Source organism: Salvelinus sp. IW2-2015, linkage group LG4q.2, assembly GCF_002910315.2.
Source record: "Salvelinus sp. IW2-2015 linkage group LG4q.2, ASM291031v2, whole genome shotgun sequence".
NCBI classification, from domain to species: domain Eukaryota; kingdom Metazoa; phylum Chordata; class Actinopteri; order Salmoniformes; family Salmonidae; genus Salvelinus; species Salvelinus sp. IW2-2015.
In genome coordinates, this window is record NC_036843.1 from 9,597,681 (window position 1) to 9,613,771 (window position 16,091).

General features: G+C 45.2%; 2 protein-coding genes across 2 annotated transcripts in view; one reads left to right on the forward strand and one right to left on the reverse strand.

Moving 5' to 3' along the window:
* Positions 1-16,091, forward strand: part of vash1 (vasohibin 1) — a 541,933-nt gene that overhangs the window by 291,057 nt on the left and 234,785 nt on the right. The window lies entirely within an intron of this gene.
* Positions 1-16,091, reverse strand: part of LOC111962964 (latent-transforming growth factor beta-binding protein 2-like) — a 153,371-nt gene that overhangs the window by 5,384 nt on the left and 131,896 nt on the right. The window contains 9 exon segments of the mRNA XM_070443285.1: positions 29-169; positions 284-412; positions 1,003-1,089; positions 1,281-1,472; positions 2,606-2,740; positions 3,034-3,090; positions 3,093-3,167; positions 12,005-12,133; positions 12,811-12,933. Coding sequence (XP_070299386.1) covers positions 29-169; positions 284-412; positions 1,003-1,089; positions 1,281-1,472; positions 2,606-2,740; positions 3,034-3,090; positions 3,093-3,167; positions 12,005-12,133; positions 12,811-12,933 — 1,068 coding nt within the window.

Consider the following 16,091-nt stretch of genomic DNA (forward strand, 5'->3'; position numbering starts at 1 on the left):
CTGAGATGTAGGAGTGTGTGAGTCTCACCCTCGGTGGTGTTGACGCTGACGCAGTGACGGCGGGTGCTGTCCAGAACCAGAGGGGGACTGCAGAAACAGTCGAAAGAGCCGGCAGTGTTCACACACACCCCATCCACACACGCCTTCTCTGTCAGGCACTCGTCATAATCTGGAACACACACACACACACATACACGCATACGTCAACGACTGAGTCCCATAGCTGAGACTTGGAGCAGGTTTGGTGGAACAGAGAAAAGCAGAGACAGCGGGCGGCCCTTACCCACACACTCCAGCCGGATGTTGTCGTAGTAGAAGCCTGTACGGCAGAAGCAGGAGTACGAGGAGAAGTTGTTAGAGCAACGGCCATTCTTACAGATATCTGGCCCAAACATCTTACACTCGTCCACATCTGGTGAGAGAGAGAGCGAGAGAGAGAGAGAGTGAAAGAAAGAAAGAAAGAAACAAAGAAACAAAGAAAGAAAGAAACAAAGAAAGAAGGGTGACATCGGTTGATAAATTCACATACTACCATTCATCCAAATCACCTTGTCTTTAATATATCACCTCTAGAATCAGCCTAAACTTTGTGTAGGCCTACTGTGTCTGTAGAATCTCACTAAAAACCCCTCCATGTACTGTAGCTAGCTAGACCGCTCAAATCCTGACCCCTACTGTAAAATGAGCATAGCACCTTGCTTGAGACAGCCTTCTCTATTAGGTCAAGCTGGTTAGTGCACAACACTTGTGCTTAATTAGCTATGTATGCAGGTATCCCGTCACGGTGTAAAGAGCTAGCTTTAAAGAGAACCATAAATTTGGTTGGAAATTACGCAGGACTTTTTTAACGGCTGCCATGGGTGTAAATAAAAGGGGAGCTGAAACAGCAATTTTCTTTGTGTTGGTACAAAGTTATGGGAGAAGGAAAAACTGTGAAACCTCAGGTATACCGACTCTTAACAGTAGCCAGTGGGTTGAGGAGACAACATGGAAGTAAAATACCTTTGAAACTCTGCTGTTCCAGGCTGTGGGAGAAAACAGCTTGGGGCAGAAGACCACTTCCATGTGGACACAACTGGTCATACTCCTCTGGAGAAACAAATAAGAATGAACGGACAAACATACTTTCTCCTTACTGTAATAATGTATTATACATCGTGAAGCAAAAAGGAGTGAGTATATGTGAACAGTTGTATCTGAATATCTGTCTCCTAAAGGTTGATCATTTGATCCCTCTTGGGAATCTCACTCAGTCTCAAATCATACTGTAGTAGGCTTACCTCTCCCTGGGACTGGGCAGGGGTGGATCTCACAGTCGTCCCCCCAGCCGGCCCCCACTGTACAGCAGCACTCCTGCTTGGTGGTGTTGCGAGACAGCACATTGTCACAGAAGTTAGCATCGTTCAGGTTGTAGTAACACTCCTTCCTCTGTTCCTCAGTGGGCAAGGCTGGCTTAGGAGGAGCATCTTCACCTGTAGAACATGTAGGGAAATCACACCTCTCACGAGGAGAAATAGATGCAGAGGGGAATAATTGGAGGGGATTTGCAGAATAAATTGTGACACTAGTTGACCGCTACTTTCAGGATTGAATTACTACAAAAAAGACTATAGCCATTACCACTACGAATAATATTTATTGCCATCATGATATCAGTAAGAATCAGTCAGTCTATTGGCCCCATGTCTAACAGCATAGTGAGTGCCACTGTGTTTCCCTGGGTCAGGAGCTCCACAACATACAGTAGGGCAGGCAGTAGGCCTGAGTACCTTCAGCTGACACTGCTGAGGCTGCTCTTTTATCCACAGACATGGTCTCAGGCATTCACAGTTAAGCAGCGGGCTTAGCCAAATGGAAACACTGGCATGTGAGTCAACACACCATTCATTCTCACATGATTGATTACCACACGTCAAAAGCAAACAGCGGAATGGGGTCAAAGTATACAAGGCATACTTGGGGTTTAATACCGAACGAGAACAAAAACATCCCCGTCGAGAGCATGCTGCTTATTAATGTAAATATGGCTCGCTTGTGTGTACATGCCCATGTCAAGCTAAAGACAAGCCAATGCCACAGACTCAAGGTAAGTTTGACCTTGTATTTCAGTAATCTGTTTACAGTGAACACTGTTAGTGTTTCTGAGAGAGATCTTTCCATGGCAGTTTTGCCAATAGCTATACCTTATCCTTGTTTGTCTTTGGGGGGAATTTGACTTGGGGAGATTTGACTGGGGAGATTTGACTGGGGGAGATTTGGCCATGAGGGAGAGCTTGGAGTTGTGCTCAGCACAGCAAATCAATTCTGTAAGGGATGGCTGGAATAGTTTTCCTGCAATTCGTTTTTCGCAGACTTGAACTGCAATGCATTTATCCTTGTAGGGATAAAACATAACTGTCCATTCATCCAATAGCATGGAGTCAAACTCAGCAGAAAGGTTGTTCAATAGAAACATCTACTACAGGGAACATGCAACCACTCATGCCCTGCTAGTTCCCCAGATGTCATGATAATATGAGATGCCTCATTAAGACAGTGAAAACTCAATCCCGCATAGACAGAATGAACCCTTAAGTCCCATAAGTCCCTGTGTGTGGTGTGTTACCCTGCGGGCGGCATTGGCTGGTGATGGGATCAAATTCCTCATTGTCGCTGGGGCAGATGCACAGGAAGCTGCCGTCCACGTTCTCACACAGGGCCTCTCCACACAGCGCCGTGCTCATCTCACACTCGTTCACGTCTGCACGGGACAGGACGGGGATGGGGGAGTAAATTTACACACACCGATGCACAGCACGTACACATGCACACTGACAGGCACGAGTGTGCTTACACACACACACACACACACACACACACACACCACACCACACACACACACACACACACACACACACACACACACACACACACACACACACACACACACACACACACACACACACACACACACACACACACACACACACACACATTGGTATACAGTCACTGTCCATGCTAACCAGTGAAGTGTATCATGTAACAGTTACTTACCACACAAGCTATGGGCCCCGGCATCACCAGGGGGGTTGCTGGAGCCCTGGTCACACGACAACGGTAGGAGCCGTCTGTGTTCTCACAGAAGCCATGGTCCCCACAGATGGTCTCATTCACACACTCATCAATATCTAAACAAGAGACCACCCAAAGGTGAGCATAACATAATGCATTCCAATGTTTCTCTGCTACGCATGTATAACTGTACCATTTCACGACTGGCTTGCTAATGACCATGTTTTGCAATACTATAAGAAATACTACTACCGCTACGACATACAATAACAATAGCAATCACCATCATCATAACATGTCAAACAGAGCAAATTAATACAGGAAGAGAATGGGATAGTTTACAGCTTCGTGGGGACCCAGACATTTGATGGAATCCATTCTGCTGACCCCGATGGCTATCAATGAACCCAGTGAAAGGTCTGTAAGGCCTGCCGTCTACTTGCCTCCGCTCTAAGTTTCCTCTGCTCAAGGTTCCTCTGCTCTAAGGGTTCCTCTGCTCTAAGGGTTCCTCTGCTCTAAGGGTTCCTCTGCTCTAAGGGTTCCTCTGCTCTAAGGGTTCCTCTACTCTAAGGGTTCCTCTACTCTAAGGGTTCCTCTGCTCTAAGGGTTCCTCTGCTCTAAGGGTTCCTCTGCTCAAAGGTTCCTCTGCTCTAAGGGTTCCTCGCTCTAAAGGTTCCTCTGCTCTAAAGGTTACTCTGCTCTAAGGGTTCCTCTGGTCTAAGGTTCCTATGTTCTAAGGGTTCCTCTGCTCTAAAGTTCCTCTACTCTAAGGGTTCCTCTGCTCTAAAGGTTCCTCTACTCTAAGGGGTTCCTCTGGCTCTAAAGGTTCCTCTGCCCTAAAGGTTCCTCTACTCTAAGGGTTCCTCTGCTCTAAAGGTTCCTCTGCTCTAAGGGTTCCTCTGCTCTAAAGGTTCCTCTGCTCTAAGGGCCTCTGCTCTAAGGTCCTCTCTCTTAAAAGTTCCTCTACTCTAAGGGTTCCTCTGCTCTAAAGGTTCCTCTACTCTAAGGGTTCCTCTGCTCTAAGGGTTTATCTGACACACAAACACAAACACACCCACACACACACACACACACACACACGTTCCATACAGATCACAATTGCTGCTACCAGATTCTTATTTACTATTGTTAATACTGTACAATTTAAACACTTGCCCCCCAATCCCCCCTTCCCTGATACATGTGTACATATTGGACTATAACTTGTGCCTTCCTGTATTTTACTTATGCTAAAATGCCTATTCTATTCTACTGAGTAATTTACTTCATGTTCGTATTCTTATCTTTTATTATTAATTTAGTTGTTTCAATGTTGAGAAGGAATTTGCAAGTAAGCATTTTGTTAGACAGTGTATACCATGTGTATCAGTGGAGGCTGCTGAGGGGAGGACGGCTCTGAAATAATGTCTGGAATTGAGCTGTGGAATGGCATCCAACACATTGAAACCATTTGTTTGATGTATTTGATACCATTCGACCTATTCCGCTCCAGCCATTACCATAAGCCCGTCCTCCCCAATTAAGGTGCCACCAACCTCCTGTGAAGTGTATCCTGTACATACAGTACGATTAATTAAACTTTAAACTTGCTGGGGTCTATGGAGTGAGAAGTTCTTGTCACCCACTTACTGGTCCAGTGAGGTCTGAGATGATGTAACAACATGGGACTGACTGGCTTACAGATCCACATAAGACACTTGAGAGAGATTTTGTCCAAATGGCTAGGATAGGATTTCCATTTGGCTTGAATGAATGTACAATTCGGTTCAACAACTCTGACTGGTCCACATTGTTTCCTATTTTAATCGGTTAACCTATTTTGACTTATTTTACATCTTACTTTTGTAATTCCAAAAATGTGTCGCATGCATCAAATCTAAGCAGGAGGGCTGATCTGGACTCATTCAGAAGATGTTTTGGTTTAAAAGGAGGGAGAGGCCGATACCTGTCACCCATGTGTAGCCGCTCGCATGCACAGCCATAAATCATAAAGCATGTTTAATGAGGTCCGGGTAAAGCCTTGTTATGTGTACATTTGGATGCGTGAGGAGAGGGAAAGCACAGACCTTAGAGATGGTTAACACTGAACCATATAACACTAGTGCTGATTCCCAACCACCCTCTGTTTAAAGGTACATTTTTTTTTGTGCAATTTCTTACATACATAATTTAGTATTCATTGGAGTATCGTATTCATTCATCGTTGACCTCTGCATGATGCAGAGGTCAACGACAGACAATGTTAGAGAGACCAGGCTGATTATAATTGTTTAAAAAAACATATAGTTTGATCACACTTCAGTCATCTACGGTTGTTCCCTGGTCAGTCACATAAACCGCTGGTCAACTTTAACCTGCTTGTGCACTGACCACGTTCCAAGTCACCAGGTTCTGTGACACACAAACAACCATTATTATGTTCCTACATCGCTTATGTTATCGCATGCTTCCTCTAGAGATCACAGAAAGGTAAAATGCACACAAAAGCCACATTCAGCAGCGTTCTCTTTTTTTTGGGAAGGGCACCTTTGTTGCGGAATTTGAGGGAAGTTTGCCAAGTTCTCCTTTGTTAGAGACTCCATGCTGTGTGTGTTCTTTTCTAATTAGAATCAAAATGGCTGAATCAGCGAAAGCTAATCTTTTACAGGACATTTGCAGTCGTGGGGAAACGGAGGAGTATTTGGTGCTGTATTACTTTCTCTATATGTCACAAAGTTATGGGCATGACATAATGACAGGATCAGTAGACAGTAAAGTATAAATCAACTTCGTGGCATCTAATAGCCCTGTATGTCTTGTTAAACATGCTAACACATCAATTGGAATCAAATGGAAATACAGTTGTGCCAAGGATTCATAACGTTAGTCGATTTGTTAAGGAAAAAAGAACTGACATTCACATATTGTCTAGCAGCAATTTATTCTGTCTCCTAGCTCTCGTAAATGCTGCATCATTCGAGGAAGGAGAAGAGGCAGCCAGAATGACTGGATTAAGCAACCCATTCAACAGGGATGGAGAGGGCTTGGCTTGGGCCCTTGCCGTACAGTTACATTACAGACAAGTGCATTCTGGGAGACCTGACTGTTCAGCCATCCCAAAGATGGTCCAAAATAGTGCTTCTAGTGATGTCAGCCAAATGGCTCTGACACGATGAATACATAAGTTGACGTGGGGACATAAGAGCCACCAAAATACAAACGTTGTGTTTACAAACTTAGTAGAAGGGGCCGTTATCAAAAACATGTAGTTGTTTCCCCATTAAAATGTTAACTTATTTAAATGTTTTAAGTAGCTATAGTCCCTCTGCACCGTGTGGATTTTGAGGACTTGCTACAGACTAATAGTAATGGGAGGTGTATACTGTAACACTGAAGAACATTTCTGCATGTGTGAAAAGCTGAAGTGGGGTTTTGGATTGTCAGTGTGAGTAAAGCAGACAGCTGGGAGGTCTCTCAGCTACATGAAATAATCTGTGTCTGCCCCGCGATTTTCATCCATCTGAAACATGGAAACAATGTTCCTGTTTCCACATGTGTAGCGGCATATATGACGCTATCAAACCATCATCCCAGAAAGGAAGGGGACATTACTTTAATGGTCTTTCCATGGCTTTCCATGGATGTCCTGAAGCACTGGGACTGACAGCCTTACTAAACTCTTCAATTAAGACTGTACGTCTGTCCAGCCAGACCGTGAGCATGTTAATCACATGCTAAATGGCCTATGAGAAATGCATAATGCATGCTCTAACTCCAATAATACAGGCACTGTCAGTAACATACAGCAACATGAACACTGACACAGTCCAGCAGGAAGCTGAAACCCCTCTCCTATACTTTCCAAGTCATGATCACCGTAGTAACAACAGGAAGCATGTGAGACTGAATCGCTCGAGGGGGTGGATTTGAGGTGGGGTGAGAAGTTAACTTTAGATGGGAGTTTCTGAGCTGATGGGCCATCCCCCACCCCCACTTCTCATAATGGTCTGACCCAGGAGCCCCTTCCTGAGTGTGGATCCACCCGGCTTGGTAATGGTGCAGGCTAGATCAGATGAGCAGGTTAAGTGGGGGTCTCTGTGCGTGTTGTAATGTGGAGCACATGGTGGACCTGTGAGGCTAGCTGACTGCTGGCTCACCCTTCACACGTCTCCCCTATTCCTGGTTCCCTGGTTAAACCCTGGCCTGATTGGACCCATATGCAGGCCAGGGTTATTTGACGCATAGGATTAGCTAGGGATGAGGAGGGATATTTATTTTACAGGGAGCGTTTTTCTCTGTTTCATCTGTTGTTTAATTCTCTGACCCCAGCCGACCCCGGCCACCTCCAAGATTAAACCGTGTTTTATAACCTGTGTGTACTATGCCCATTCCCCAACATAACCCTACATCTGGACAACAGTGTGCTAAATGTCTTTTGAAACCCATTACATTTCCATACATTAGTGTAGGAGCTTGAAGAGAGTGTGACCACCAACGATTTCCAGCCCTGTATGCCTTAATAAAGACAAGCCGTAGCCACACAAAATGTATAGCCACAACGCCGAACTGCAGCTGGATCAAAATGAGATACATGTTTCTTTTCCAACACAAACACATTGACAAGCACACACTGTTTTTCTCATACATTACCCACAGTTTGTCTCTATAGGCTGTCGTAGCAGGGATGAGTGAACAACTGAAATGGACGGAGGTAGAGCGCAGTTGCAGCTTAAGACTGTTTCCCCCTTTTGTATTATGACCACAAAATGAGTTTGGCGAGCAGAGCCAAAGACAACCGCCACCCCATCGGAGTAAAAATAAAACAACGCCCCTCGAAGAAATGGCAAATTACAGTGTCTGGCCTCATATTTGATGATTTTTACAAGCAGACATAAACGCCTCAGAGTAATTGAGCTCCCTCCCCAGACACTTTATTGGGGTGACGGCAGCATCTCTCATAACCTCCCATAATGCCCTGGAACAAGTGGCCATTGTGCTGAGATGCTGAGCTGTGGAGGGGAGAGAGAGAGGCAAGAGGGCTTGGTCCTCAGATCCCACAGCCCAGGCTGAGGGTGCGGGGGCCGGAGGGGAGAAGTTCTGAGTCAACATCTGTGCTGCTTTGTGTGTATATGTCCCAGGAAGATGCTGGGGAGCCTGGAAGAGAGGAGGAGCGGCTGGCACCAGAAAATAAGTGAGGAGAAAGCTGGTCAGAGATGGCCATGGCTGGCTGCACCACTGGACTGGACTGGACCAGAGAGGCTGGAGCTGTTTCGATGCTCTGGGGTATTTTGACTTGGACTTGGGCTGTTGCCTTTGAACAGGTTCAGCCTAAAGAGTGTGTTGGTCATGGCCCACAATGTGTGACCTCTATGGTCAAACTGTTGTGAAAAAAAACCTTGTTGGTGGTTAGATAAGTGAGAGGAGACAGTTACACAACAACATGGCTATTGTGGGCACCTAATGCAATAACCAGCAGCACCTATTTACATCACACAACTTATTCAGACTATATTGAACTGAGCCTATGCAAGCAGGAGACAGGCCAAGTTGATGGTAAATGGTAAAACAGGGGAGGCTGTAAGCAGCTGTTTTGGATCTGGCCAGCTCTCACAACAGGCCCCTCCACACTGGGATCCAGCCACACAACATCATGGTCTTTAGAAGAGAGAGGGACACACCAAGCCAGGCTCTGTCATCGGCCAGGGTGCTGACGCTCAGCTAGGCTCTGCTCTCCACTGTGAGTCAAATAAAGAGGCATGGCGATGAGAATATAACAGGCTGCTCGACGTTCACCGCATCTCAACACCCTCTCTCTCTCTTTCAGGCCGCCCCATCTGGGGCTCTTTCCACTAGATCATGCTAACACAACTCTCTCCCCTTCAGTCCTGGCCCTGCCTGTTTGGAAGCCATTTTGATATGAGCAAATACTTGGCCTGTATGTTTGTTCAATGTCAGATATGCCTCTTATAAAACCGACTTAATCATGTAAGCGGTAAGCGAGAAGTTTACGGTAAGCGAGAAGTTACGGTAAGCGAGAAGTTTACCGGCAAAGGCGAACAACAGCGCCAGCCATGGCCTATTCAACCTGCTTGGAGAACGGGTGTGCACCAGCATTAATCAAACACTCTTCTGTATATAGTAAAATGATGTTCATCTCTCATGGACACACATACACAAACTGATGGTCTGTTCTTGCCAGTAAACACATAGGCGCTCTTGTTTTCAATTGTCATGGAGACGGTGCTGTTCTGTTGTTTTTGGACAGATGTTATAAACTGTCAAAATAAAAAACTTGCACACTCCATGTATAATCTCCCAGCAATTTATTGGGTATTTACCAACGTTTCAGCATCACTGTGTCTTCCTCAGGGTAATGTCATGAATACTTGAACCAGGTTATGTAGACACACAGTGCAATTAGTGTAACCAATGACAGTAGTGAGGGGTGTGTCATAATGATTAAGTTAATTGAAATTAATTAGTGAAACTGTTAAAAGAAATTGTATATGGCATATTAAATATACAGTCGTGGCCAAAAGTTTTGAGAATGACACAAATATACATTTTTCACAAAGTCTGCTGCCTCAGTTTGTATGATGGCAATTTGCATATACTCCAGAATGTTATTTAGAGTGATCAGATGAACTATGAAGTCCCTCTTTGCCATGCAAATGAACTGAATCCCCCCAAAAACATTTCCACTGCATTTCAGCCCTGCCACAAAAGGACCAGCTGACATCACGTCAGTGATTCTCTCGTTAACACAGGTGTGAGTGTTGACGAGGACAAGGCTGGAGATCACTCTGTCATGCTGATTGAGTTCGAATAACTGACTGGAAGCTTCAAAAGGAGGGTGGTGCTTGGAATCATTGTTCTTCCTCTGTCAACCATGGTTACCTTCAAGGAAACACGTGCCGTCATCATTGCTTTGCACAAAAAAGGCTTCACAGGCAAGGATATTGCTGCCAGTAAGAATGCACGTAAATCAACCATTTATCGTATCATCAAGAACTTCAAGAAGAGCGGTTCAAATGTTGTGAAGAAGGCTTCAGGGCACCCAAGAAAGTCCAGCAAGCGCTAGGACCGTCTCCTAAAGTTGATTCAGCTGCAGGATCGGGGCACCACCAGTAGAGAGAGCGTGCTCAGGAATGTCAGCAGGCAGGTGTGAGTGCATCTGCACGCACAGTGAGGCAAAGACTTTTGGAGGATGGCCTGGTGTCAAGATTGTTTGGGGCATCCGGAAAAAAGCTTGTTCCCGGAGAAGACAAGGTGAGTGCTACCATCAGTCCTGTGTCATGCCAACAGTAAAGCATCCTGAGACCATTCATGTGTGGGGTTGCTTCTCAGCCAAGGGAGTGGGATCACTCGCAATTTTGCCTAAGAACACAGCCATGAATAAAGAATGGTACCAACACATCCTCCAAGAGCAACTTCTCCCAACCATCCAGGAACAGTTTGGTGATGAGCAATGCCTTTCCAGCATGATGGAGCACCTTGCCATAAGGCAAAAGTGATAACTAAGTGGCTCGGGGAACAAAACATCGATATTTTGGGTCCATGGCCAGGAAACTCCCCAGACCTTAATCCCATTGAGAACTTGTGGTCAGTCCTCAAGAGGCGGGTGGACAAACAAAAACCCACAAATTCTGACAAACTCCAAGCATTGATTATGCAAGAATGGGCTGCCATCAGTCACGATGTGGCCCAGAAGTTAATTGACAGCATGCCAGGGCGGATTGCAGAGGTCTTGAAAAAGAAGGGTCAACACTGCAAATATTGACTCTTTGCATCAACTTCATGTAATTGTCAATAAAAGCCTTTGACACTTGTGAAATGCTTGTAATTATACTTCAGTATTCCATAGTAATATCTGGCAAAAATATCTAAAGACACTGAAGCAGCAAACCTTGTGGAAATTAATATTTGTGTCATTCTCAAAACTTTTGGCCACGACTGTATTATGCTATTGTTATCATATAGAAACATAATGGAATATTGTACATCATATTAGCATCAACGTACATTATTGTTTCATTCAATTTCACATAATAATTTCGTATTTCATTTTTGTTACATGTAATCTTTTGGTTCAACCTTACAGATGTTAGACACAGATTTGTCGGTCGTCTACACCCATCCCAGTTCTGTTATAATCTCCACCCGGCACAGCCAGAAGAGGACTGGCCACCCCTCATAGCCTGGTTCCGCTCTAGGTTTCTTCCTAGGTTTTGTCCTTTCTAGGGAGTTTTTCCTAGCCACCGTGCTTCTACACCTGCATTGCTTGCTGTTTGGGGTTTTAGGCTGGGTTTCTGTACAGCACTTTGAGATATCAGCTGATGTAAGAAGGGCTATATAAATACATTTGATTTGATTTGATCCCAGACCAGGTGACCACCAGAACGGGTGTCTCGGGTTGCAGAGACCTGAGGAGGTCGAAGGCCGGGGCGGGCGGCTGGCCGGGAGGGGTAGGGTGCACCGTACGTCCCATCAGACGACAGCCTTGCCCCACTTAGAGAGGGGAACAGCTGGGATCAGGTTACACCCCTGGCCCCTGCCAATAGTGCTCCATTAGCCCCATTGTCTGGAGGATGAGACCTGGCCCTGTTATCAGACGGGCCTCAAACACTGCCTCGGATGACACCGCTGCTCCCTTTCTAAATGACCCAATTTCAGGGCCCATTTCCCCTTTCTATGCACCCCTGGCCAGGAAGGCCCAGTGCACTTGATAGCGTTTGATTCACACGAGCCTCTTTGTGTATGCGTGCCAGAGTGATATCAGTATCTCTGTATGGTGGGGGTGAGCTGGGGGGCTATCGAGACAATGCAGAGTACTTCTTTCAGACCACTGCCCTGTCCTCTCCCACCCCAAGGTAAATGAGCAGTGAGGCTGATACTCGGGTGCCTTCAGCTATCCATTAAGTAAGTACATTACCTGTTGACTAAGCACAGCGCCTGTGTGTCCACTCTGACTTACCACAGTCTGGGTTGTCCTGTCCGTACAGGCCAGGCTGGCAGCCCATGAAGCATCGGTATGAGCCAATGGTGTTCTCACAGCGCCAGGTGCCACACACTGAGCTACCAAACTCCTTACACTCATTCTGATCTGTGGAGAGAGACAGAAGATGTTCTAATGTCATACACATATCAGTCCTATCCTCCACCTCTCACAGCAGCATGGATCTCCAGCATGAGTAGGCCCGGCCAGGAGCCCTGAGATAAACATGTGCTTATGTCATACATGCATGCACACGCACACATGCACTGACACACAGCAACCCTACTCCTCATAGGCAGCACAATAGCTCCCCCAGCATGAGTAGGCCTGGCCAGGAGACCTGTGGTGCTGCTCAGCAGCAGCATGGCCAAGAGCAATATTTTACAGCAACTGAAAAACGTGTGAAGGAGCAAAGGGAGACGTTCCAGAGGGAGAATCACCTCCATCCCACAATGGGTTAATTCACCCCCCAAAGGGGAGATGGGAAGGAGAGCTCCAGTCACTGGGAGCTCCCTTACGCAAGGCTACAGCCAGAGGAAAGCCTCTGAGCCAGGATTGGACTCTCTCGCTGAGGGAACGTCACCACTGAAACCAAACTGATTACAGCTACATAATCAATCATAAGCAACATGTCACACCGGGATGCGAACTCTGGTCTAAATGGACCAGAACATTCTATTAATTCTGCTGAAATGTTGTGAGAATGTAGTGTTTCAGTTGGGGCAGAAGCAGTGGCTTGTTGTGGGAAGAGTGAGGGAGGTATGAGGTTGGTAGAGGGTTCTTACCCTCACAGTCGGCTGTGTCTGCAGAGTACTTGAAGCCAGTCTCACAAAGGCAGATGTAGGAGCCATCCATGTTTAGACACTGACCATGGGAGCACACGCCATCCTTGCTGCACTCATCAACATCTGGAGGAGAAAGGAGGATGAGAGGGGGGAGAGAGAGAGTGAAAGAGAGAGACGAGGGAAGAGTGTGACCGAGAGAAAAAGAGACAAATGGAGAGGAAAGTGTGAAAGGAAATGATTGTTAAGTTTTCTATGTTGATTACAGTCTTGAAGTATTATCTCCTTTGGTACAATATGAATCAGTCCACCCACTGAGAATCTCATTCTCTTTTAGCATGAAGAAAAATAATGTGTGCAGTCAAGGGTTTGTCTGAGAGTAAGATACACTGCCCATTTGGAACACTTTACTGTACTGGCAAACAGGAAATATGAAAAAAAAACTATGTACCTTCCCAGCAAACCAGAATTTGTTCTAGGCAAGTTCCCAGAACTTTAGATAGGTTCTGGCAAAATTTCTCATAACACAAAAACTGTCCAGTCGTGCTGATGATTATACAAAGAGGGTTGATGATTATACAACGAGGGTTGATGATTATACAACGAGGTTTTGATGATTATACAATGAGGATTGGTGAATATACGAGGGTTGGTGATTATACAACGAGGGTTGATGATTATACAACGAGGGTTGATGATTATACAACGAGGGTTGATGATTAGGGTTGATGATTATACAACGAGGGTTGATGATTAGGGTTGATGATTATACAACGAGGGTTGATGATTAGGTTGTATGGATATTACAACGAGGGTTGATGATTATACAACGAGGTTTATGATATACAAACAAGGGTTGATGATTAGGGTTGATGATTATACAACGAGGTTGATGATTATACAACGAGGGTTGGTGATTATACAACGAGGCGTTTGGTGATTATACACGAGGGTTGATTGATTTAGGGTTGATGATTATACAACGAGGGTTGATGATTATACAACGAGGGTTGATGATTATACAACAAGGGTTGGTGATTATACAACGAGGGTTGGTGATTATACAACGAGAGTTGATGATCTTGCTGTAGATCTGAAGATTGTAGGTTCAATCCCACATATTCTTTAACCATGTTCTTTTGAAGGAAAAAAATACGGTGATATTGAGGCTCAGATATAATCTACTAGAAGAGAGGATGTCTTTATTTCATTTAGATATAGAAATCCAGGCAGAATTTAGATTAACTGTAGAAAATAAAACATTCTGAAAAAATGTACTGTTTAACTTTTTTTTTAACACACCCGATATAATTCCTAATTTGAGAAGCTTGATATGGTCCCAGCTAAGTTATTTTTCATGAACTAAAAAACAAAAGTGATCCTAGATCAGCCCTCATAGTGTTGGATACCTTGTAATTATGGCCCAGAAGTACGCATCATATAAAGAGTATGAGTGAAGTGATGTTGAATAACCCAGTTAACAGTATATCCCTGGGTTAGTTATGTCTAAGAAGGCTAACGATTGACCATACTGCCATGGTTATATACTGAAAAAATAAGATTTGGTTATCAAAAATATTCTTTGAATGTTTTTCGGATGTTATAATCCTAATGTTAGATCAAATCCTTACTAAAACTTAATGGGAATCTTAGATAATGTCCTGGGGATGTTCCCGGTTTGCTGGGTTAGCTATTGGTCTGGGAACATTCACTCCGACTAGTAAAACATTTATAATGATGGCTTTATGCTTGATTAAATGTAGATTGGTGGATAATTGCCACATTACAACATAACTTACAAGGTATTTGGACTGAATAATAAGTGGGGGCAAGGCAGAAAAGCAACAAAAATAGAACACGAATGAAAAGCCCCTCTTCTTCTGCCAAGGGCTGATAATGAGACAAATCTCTCAAGGTAGATAGTAAACACATGTATGGAGGTACAGGGAACAAAACAGTCTGAGAAGTGCCTAGGTAAACACCCAAATGTATGGTCCAGTTTAATAACTATATGATTCAATAACAAACATTTATAGCAATGATTTATCTCAAACAGAGCTGCATGGCAGGTTATGCTATATTGACAAGTGATTCGTTCATCTTTGTGATTTATATTAGTCCTATGCCCACTGTTGAGTCCCAGACAGTGAAAGTGCCCATAGCCCTATAAGCAACCATCTATCCAGCCAGTCCACCTGTGTTCCAACCAGAGGACCAAACACTCTGGGCTCACCTGACCCCCTCCTTCCCATGTACCCCCTCTCCTCTTCCTGCAGGGCCCATGGCAGAGAGGCCTGGCTTTCATTGTGTCAGCGCTGCACACACAACAGCAGACGGCATGAAAATATACCCAGCATCTGATTTCCAGCATCTGATTTATAGGGATAATTAAAGCGGCAATTATTTGCTATGCTGGCAGAGAGGGCCAGGGGAGTGTGCAGGTGGTGTCTGCCTTGCTCACTGGTGGGTCTTCGTACATGGCCACAGCACAGGGACATCAGGAAGCCCAGCCCATCAGCACTGGGTACTGGGAGGGCTGTGCCTAGCCTGCTGGGTACGTATGGGGCGGTAGGTAGCCAGTGGTTACGAGCGTGGGCCCAGTGAACCGAAAGGTCGTTGGTTCCGAATCCCCAAGCTGACGAGGTGAAAAAATCTGGTTGATGCTGCCCTTGGATAAGAGTGTCTGCCTAAATGACTTAAAATGTAAATGAATGCTGGAAGAGGGTCTCATCCGTTGAATCCCTCATCCTCTACCCCAGAGAGGGCCCTGCTCCATGCTTACCTTCTTCACATCACGGCTAGAGCTGATAAAACCATGGCTCAGTGTACTGCCCAATGTTTTTATTCATCCAGGCTATGCTAACATCTAGGTACCCTTCACAGTAAACATATACCAGAATCAATAATACGCAGGTCAGACATTTAGCCATGAGTTATGGTGCCCTTCATATTGATTCTCCCAGAGGGTTCCAGTCCTCTGTATTTTGACCAGCTAATGCTCCAGAAGGTTTCAGTGAAAGGCTAGCTAGCTCTCTCCTTTTGCCAACAGATTAGGGAGCAGGCATTTTTCCTCCCTCTGTTGTTGACCAGCGGCACATGGTATCTGCGGGCTGGAATGACATCAAACCTGTCAGGTGGAGCTGAGAGAGGGCAGCAGTGAGACGGGTTGATGTCTGGCCCATGGCCTGTTAGAAACAATGGCTGGGTTTGATGACTGCTGCTAAACTGGTCTGGGGAACAATTGGACACCCAGGCACCCCAGAGCAGGAGCAGGGGGGGGCGGG